Consider the following 9,045-nt stretch of genomic DNA (forward strand, 5'->3'; position numbering starts at 1 on the left):
CACTCACACACACTCACACACACTCACACACACTCAAACACACTCACACACACTCACACACACTCACACACACTCACACACTCACACACTCACACACACACTCACACTCACACACTCACACTCACACACTCACACACACACTCACACACTCACACACTCACTCACACACTCACACACTCGCACACGCACACACACACACACTCACACACACACTCACACACACTCACACACTCACACACACTCACACACACTCACACACACTCACACACACTCACACACTCACGCACTCACGCACGCACACACGCACACACACTCACACACTCACACACGCACACACGCTCACACACGCACACACACGCTCACACACTCACACACTCACACACTCACTCACACACACTCACACACTCACACACACACACACTCACACACGCACACACACTCACACACACTCACACACACACTCACACACTGACACACTCACACGCACACTCACACACTCACACACACTCACTCACACACTCACACACACACTCACACACTCACACACACACTCACACACTCACACACTCACACACGCACTCACGCACCCACTCACTCACACACTCACACACTCACTCACACACTCACACTCACTCACTCACTCACACACACTCACACACACACTCACACACACACTCACACACTCACACACTCACACACTCACACACTCACACTCACTCACACACACTCACACACACTCACACACTCACTCACACACTCACTCACACACTCACTCACACACTCACACTCACACACTCACACTCACACACTCACTCACACACTCACTCACACACTCACTCACACTCACACACTCACTCACACACTCACTCACACACTCACTCGCACTCACACACGCACTCACACACGCACTCACACACGCACTCACACACGCACTCACACACACACACACACACTCACACACACACTCACTCACACACTCACACACACACTCACACACACACTCACACACTCACACACTCACACACTCACTCACACACTCACTCACACTCACACACTCACTCACACACTCACACACTCACACACACACACTCACACACTCACTCACGCACTCACTCACACTCACACACGCACTCACACACACACACACTCACACACACACACACAATCACTCACACACTCACTCACACACTCACTCACACACACACTCACACACTCACACACTCACACACTCACTCACACACTCACACACTCACACACTCACACACGTACACACGCACACACACTCACACACTCACACACTCACACACTCACACACTCACTCACACTCTCACACACACACTCACACACTCACACACACTCACACACTCACACTCACACACTCACACACACTCACAAACTCACACACACACTCACTCACACACTCACACACACACTCACACACACACTCACACACACACTCACACACTCACTCACACACTCACTCACACACTCACTCACACACTCACTCACACACTCACACACACACTCACACACTCACACACTCACACTCACACACTCACACACACACTCACACACTCACACACTCACACACTCACACTCACACGCTCACTCACACACTCACTCACACACTCACTCACACACTCACACACTCACTCACACACTCACACACGCACACACTCACACACGCACACACGCACACTCACACACTCACTCACACTCACTCACAGTCACTCACACTCACTCACACTCACACACTCACTCACACTCACACACTCACACACTCACACACACACTCACACACACTCACACACTCACTCACACACTCACACACTCACACACTCACACTCACACACACTCACACTCTCACACTCTCACACTCACACACTCACACAATCACACACTCACACACTCACTCACACACTCACACACTCACACACTCACACACTCACTCACACACTCGCACACTCGCACACGCACACTCACACTCACACACTCACACACACTCACACACACTCACACACACTCACACACACTCACACACACACTCACGCACTCACGCACTCACGCACTCACGCACGCACGCACGCACGCACACACGCACTCACGCACACACGCGCACACACTCACACACTCACACACGCACACACGCACACACGCACACACACTCACACACGCACACACACTCACACACTCACTCACACACACTCACACACTCACACACACACTCACACACGCACACACACTCACACACACGCACACACACGCACACACACTCACACACTGACACACTCTCACACACTCACACACACTCACTCACACACTCACACACACACTCACACACTCACACACACACTCACACACTCACACACTCACACACGCACTCACGCACCCACTCACTCACACACACTCACACACTCACACACTCACACACACACTCACACACTCACTCACTCACACACACACTCACACACTCACTCACTCACACACACACTCACACACTCACACACACACTCACACACTCACACACTCACACACACACTCACACACTCACACACTCACTCACACACTCACACACTCACACACACACTCACACACACACACACACTCACACACTCACTCACACACACTTACACACACACTCACACACTCACACACTTACACACACACTCACACACTCACACACTCACACACACTCACACACTCACACACACACTCACACACACACTCACACACTCACACACTCACACACTCACTCACTCACACACTCACACACACTCACACACTCACTCACACACTCACACACTCACACACTCACTCACACTCACTCACACACACACTCACACACTCACACACTCACTCACACACTCACACACTCACACACTCACTCACACACTCACACACGCACACACGCACACTCACACACACACTCACACACACTCACACACTCACACACTCACACACTCACACACACACTCACACACTCACTCACACACTCACACACTCACACACTCACTCACACACACTCACACACACTCACACACTCACACACTCACTCACACACACTCACACACACTCACACACTCACACACTCACACACACTCACACACTCACACACACACTCACACACACACTCACACACTCACACACTCACACACTCACTCACACACTCACACACACACTCACACACACACTCACACACACACTCACACACTCACACACTCACTCACACACACTCACACACTCACACACTCACACACACTCACACACTCACACACTCACACACACTCACACACTCACACACTCACACACACACACTCACACACTCACTCACGCACTCACTCACACTCACACACGCACTCACACACACACACACTCACACACACACACAATCACTCACACACTCACTCACACACTCACTCACACACTCACTCACACACTCACACACTCACTCACACACTCACACACTCACACACTCACACACGCACTCACGCACCCACTCACTCACACACACTCACACACTCACACACTCACACACACTCACACACGCACACACTCACACTCACACACTCACGCACACTCACACACACTCACACACTCACACACACTCACACACTCACACACACTCACACACTCACACACTCACACACACTCACACTCACACACTCACACACTCACTCACACTCACGCACACACACACTCACACACTCACGCACTCACGCACTCACGCACTCACGCACTCACACACACGCACACTCACACACTCACACACTCACACACTCACACACTCACACACTCACTCACACGCACACTCACACACTCACACACTCACGCACTCACGCACTCACGCACTCACGCACTCACGCACTCACACACACGCACACTCACACACTCACACACTCACACACACACTAACACACTCACACGCACACTCACACACGTGTCCCCCCCCCCATGTCTGAAGGTGTCACCCCGTGTGTCACCCCACACGTCACCCCACACGTCACCCCACACGTCACCCCACACGTCACCCCACACGTCACCCCACACGTCACCCCACGCTTCACCCCACACGTCACCCCACGTGTCACCCCACACGTCACCCCACACGTCACCCCACACGTCACCCCACACGTCACCCCACGCGTCACCCCACACGTCACCCCGTGTGTCACCCCACGCGTCACCCCACACGTCACCCCACGCGTCACCCCACACGTCACCCCACACGTCACCCCACACGTCACCCCACACGTCACCCCACGCGTCACCCCACACGTCACCCCGTGTGTCACCCCACACGTCACCCCACACGTCACCCCACGCGTCACCCCACGCGTCACCCCACACGTCACCCCCACACGTCACCCCACGCGTCACCCCACGCGTCACCCCACACGTCACCCCACACGTCACCCCACACGTCACCCCACACGTCACCCCACACGTCACCCCACACGTCACCCCGTGTGTCACCCCACGCGTCACCCCACGTGTCACCCCGTGTGTCACCCCACACGTCACCCCACGCGTCACCCCACGCGTCACCCCGCGCGTCACCCCACGCGTCACCCCACGCGTCACCCCACACGTCACCCCACGCGTCACCCCACGCGTCACCCCGCGCGTCACCCCGCGCGTCACCCCCGCGCGTCACCCCGCGCGTCACCCCACGCGTCACCCCACGCGTCACCCCACGCGTCACCCCACGCGTCACCCCACGCGTCACCCCACGCGTCACCCCGCGCGTCACCCCGTGTGTCACCCCACGCGTCACCCCACACGTCACCCCACGCGTCACCCCACACGTCACCCCACACGTCACCCCACACGTCACCCCACACGTCACCCCACGCGTCACCCCACGCGTCACCCCACGCGTCACCCCACACGTCACCCCACGCGTCACCCCACGCGTCACCCCGTGTGTCACCCCACACGTCACCCCACACGTCACCCCACGCGTCACCCCACGCGTCACCCCCACACGTCACCCCACACGTCACCCCACGCGTCACCCCACGCGTCACCCCACACGTCACCCCACACGTCACCCCACACGTCACCCCACACGTCACCCCACACGTCACCCCACACGTCACCCCACGCGTCACCCCACGTGTCACCCCGTGTGTCACCCCACACGTCACCCCACGCGTCACCCCACGCGTCACCCCGCGCGTCACCCCACGCGTCACCCCACGCGTCACCCCACACGTCACCCCACGCGTCACCCCGCGCGTCACCCCGCGCGTCACCCCGCGCGTCACCCCGCGCGTCACCCCGCGCGTCACCCCACGCGTCACCCCACGCGTCACCCCACGCGTCACCCCACGCGTCACCCCACGCGTCACCCCGCGCGTCACCCCGCGCGTCACCCCGCGCGTCACCCCGCGCGTCACCCCGCGCGTCACCCCGCGCGTCACCCCCGCGCGTCACCCCACGCGTCACCCCACGCGTCACCCCACGCGTCACCCCGCGCGTCACCCCGCGCGTCACCCCGCGCGTCACCCCACGCGTCACCCCACGCGTCACCCCACGCGTCACCCCGCGCGTCACCCCGCGCGTCACCCCGCGCGTCACCCCGCGCGTCACCCCGCGCGTCACCCCCGCGCGTCACCCCGCGCGTCACCCCGCGCGTCACCCCGCGCGTCACCCCGCGCGTCACCCCGCGCGTCACCCCGCGCGTCACCCCGCGCGTCACCCCGCGCGTCACCCCCGCGCGTCACCCCGCGCGTCACCCCGCGCGTCACCCCGCGCGTCACCCCGCGCGTCACCCCGCGCGTCACCCCGCGCGTCACCCCGCGCGTCACCCCGCGCGTCACCCCGCGCGTCACCCCGCGCGTCACCCCGCGCGTCACCCCCGCGCGTCACCCCCGCGCGTCACCCCGCGCGTCACCCCACGTGCGTCACCCCACGTGCGTCACCCCACGTGCGTCACCCCGTGTGCGTCACCCTGTGTGTGTCACCCCGTGTGTGTCACCCTGTGTGTGTCACCCCGTGCAGGACTACTATGGGATGGCGTTCACTCCGCTGTTGTCCAGTCGGGAGGCCACTCTCCCTGGCTCCTCTTACACAGGTGGGTGAGGGTGGGTGAGGGTGGGTGGGTGAGTGAGTGGGTGAGGGTGTTGAGGGTGAGTGGGTGAGTGGGTGGGTGAGGGTGGGTGAGGGTGAGTGGGTGAGTGAGTGGGTGAGGGTGTTGAGGGTGAGTGGGTGAGTGGGTGGGTGAGGGTGGGTGAGGGTGAGTGGGTGAGTGAGTGGGTGAGGGTGTTGAGGGTGAGTGGGTGAGTGGGTGGGTGAGGGTGGGTGAGGGTGAGTGGGTGAGTGAGTGGGTGAGGGTGTTGAGGGTGAGTGGGTGAGTGGGTGGGTGAGGGTGGGTGAGGGTGAGTGGGTGAGTGAGTGGGTGAGGGTGTTGAGGGTGAGTGGGTGAGTGGGTGGGTGAGGGTGGGTGAGGGTAGGGTGAGGGTGGGTGGGTGGGTGAGGGTAGGGTGAGGGTGGGTGAGTGATTGAGTGAGTGGGTGAGTGATTGAGTGAGTGGGTGAGTGATTGAGTGAGTGGGTGAGTGATTGAGTGAGTGGGTGAGTGATTGAGTGAGTGGGTGAGTGAGTGAGTGAGTGTGTGAGTGTGTGTGAGTGTGTGAGTGAGTGTGAGAGTGAGTGAGTGTGTGAGTGAGTGAGTGTGTGAGTGAGTGAGTGCGCGAGTGAGTGAGTGCGCGAGTGAGTGAGTGCGCGAGTGAGTGAGTGCGCGAGTGAGTGAGTGCGCGAGTGAGTGCGTGAGTGAGTGAGTGCGTGAGTGTGTGAGTGTGTGAGTGTGTGAGTGTGTGAGTGTGTGAGTGTGTGAGTGAGTGCGTGAGTGAGTGTGTGAGTGAGCGAGTGAGTGAGGGTGAGTGGATGAATCAGTCAGCGCGTCCTCTCTTCACCCCCCCCCCTCACACCTCCCTCACCCCCCCTCACCCCCCCTCACCCCCCCTCACCCCCCCTCACCCCCCCTCACCCCCCCTCACCCCCCCTCACCCCTCACCCCACCACAGGCGAGGCAACCAAGTTCGGCCGTGGCGACGCTCAATCCCCGTCTCCCGCCTTGAGCCTAGCCCAGGCCCAACAGCAGCAGCAACAGCAGCAGCAGCAGCAGCAGCAGCAACGCGGCGGGTCAAGCGGGCAGTCACGTGACTGCCCAGCAGGGCTTCCCCCCGCCACCACCCCCTGCACTACCCCCGGGCTACAGCTACGCCGGGTTGCCCTACTACGCGGCGGCGGCGGCAGCAGCAGCAGCGGCCGCTAACGCCGGAGTGCCTGGAGGGTTCCAGTACGCGGCGGGGCCTCCTGTGTTCACGGTGGGTGTGTGGGGGGGTGTGGGGGGGGTGGGGGGTCTGTGGGGTGGGTGTGGGGGGGGGGTGGGGGGAGTGTGGGGTGGTGTGTGGGGGGGTGTGTGGGGTGGGGGGTGTGTGTGGGGTGGGTGTGGGGGGGGTGTGTGGGGTGTGTGTGGGGTGGGTGGGGGGGGTGGGGGGAGTGTGGGGGGTGTGTGGGGTGGGGGGTGTGTGTGGGGTGGGTGGGGGGTGGGGTGGGGGGTGTGTGTGGGGTGGGTGGGGGGGGGGGTGGGGGGAGTGTGGGGGGGGTGGGGGGTGTGTGTGGGGTGGGTGGGGGGAGTGTGTGGGGGGTGGGGGGTGTGTGTGGGGTGGGTGGGGGGAGTGTGGGGGGGGTGGGGGGAGTGTGGGGGGAGTGTGGGGGGGGGGGGGGAGTGTGAGGGGTGTGTGTGTGGGGTGGTGTGTGTGGGGTGTGTGTGGGGGGTGTGTGGGGGGTGGGGGGGTGTGTGTGGGGTGTGTGGGGTGGGTGTGGGGGGGGTGTGTGTGTGGGGTGGTGTGGGGTGGGTGTGGGGGGGGTGTGTGTGTGGGGTGGTGTGTGTGGGGTGTGTGTGGAGTGTGTGTGGGGGGTGTGTGGGGTGTGGGGGGTGTGTGAGGGGTGTGTGGGGGGGGGGGTGTGTGTGTGGGAGGTGTGTGGGGGGTTTGTAGAGTGTGTGGGGGGTGTGTGGTGGGTGTGTGTGTGCGGTGGGGTGTGTGTGGGGTGGGGTGTGTGTGGGGGTGTGTGGGGGGTGTGTGGGGGGGTGGGGGGGGGAGTGGGGGGGTGTGTGGGGGGAGTGGTGTGGGTGGGTGGGGGGCGGGGAAGTGTGTGTGGGAGGTGTGTGGGGGGTATGTGTGTGTGTGGTGTGTGTGGTGGATGTGGTGTGTGGTGTGTTTGGGGGGGTGTGTGTGGTGTGTGTGTGTGGTGTGTGTGGTGTGTGGTGGGTGTGGTGTGTGTGTGGTGTGTGTGGATGTGGTGTGTGTGTGGTGTGTGTGTGTGGTGGATGTGGTGTGTGTGGTGTGTTTGGGGGGGTGTGTGTGGTGTGTGTGTGTGGTGTGTGTGGTGGATGTGGTGTGTGTGTGGTGTGTGTGGTGGATGTGGGTTGTGTGTGGGGGTGAGAGTGGAGAGTTTCCCATACCTGGGCAGTGTGCTTATGACCGGCTCCAGTTTATCAGCGGAGGTCTCGCTCCGAATCAGTCGAGCGGAATGATCTTTTCATCGGTTGCGTAACGCTGTGTGGAAGCTACCTGGTCTGTCGCTCCGCACGAAGCTTCGGGTCTTCTCGGCCACGGTCATTCCCTCCCTTCTCTACGCTTGCGAAACGTGGACCCCCCCTAGTGGAGCATCTTCGCCGGCTGGAAACATTTAGGCTGGCCTGCCTACGATCCATCCTGGGTTTAACCTGCAGGCTGGATTGTGTGAGGAGCTCACAAATCCTTGAAAGATCTGGGCAAAGTCCCATCGGTGAGCTCCTCCGGCAGGCAAGGCTGCGTTGGCTGGGTCATGTAGCCCGCATGCCCAGCCACCGCATGCCTAAACAGCTTTTGTTCGGCCGGATCGAGGGGGCTAAACGGGCGCGGCACGGGCTAGAGAAGAGATGGAGTGACGTGGTACAGGAGGACGTGGAGCTGAGTGGACTTGCCGATGACTGGTACCAGCGGTGTCAAGATCGGCCTCAGTGGAGGAGGCTCGTGAAGGACGCTACTGGGCA

General features: G+C 61.1%; 1 protein-coding gene across 1 annotated transcript in view; it reads left to right on the forward strand.

Annotated features, from left to right (window-relative positions):
* LOC144955272 (ubiquitin-associated protein 2-like) overlaps positions 1-7,337 on the forward strand; it is a 22,331-nt gene extending 14,994 nt beyond the window's left edge. Inside the window, exons 4-5 of the mRNA XM_078885550.1 lie at positions 6,004-6,076; positions 7,028-7,337. Coding sequence (XP_078741676.1) covers positions 6,004-6,076; positions 7,028-7,278 — 324 coding nt within the window. The 3' untranslated portion in view covers positions 7,279-7,337. The remainder of the gene's footprint in view (positions 1-6,003; positions 6,077-7,027) is intronic.
* Positions 7,338-9,045: the final 1,708 nt, after the last annotated feature.

The sequence above is a fragment of the Lampetra fluviatilis genome, unplaced genomic scaffold (genome assembly GCF_964198595.1).
Source record: "Lampetra fluviatilis unplaced genomic scaffold, kcLamFluv1.1 SCAFFOLD_1253, whole genome shotgun sequence".
Classification (NCBI taxonomy): domain Eukaryota; kingdom Metazoa; phylum Chordata; class Hyperoartia; order Petromyzontiformes; family Petromyzontidae; genus Lampetra; species Lampetra fluviatilis.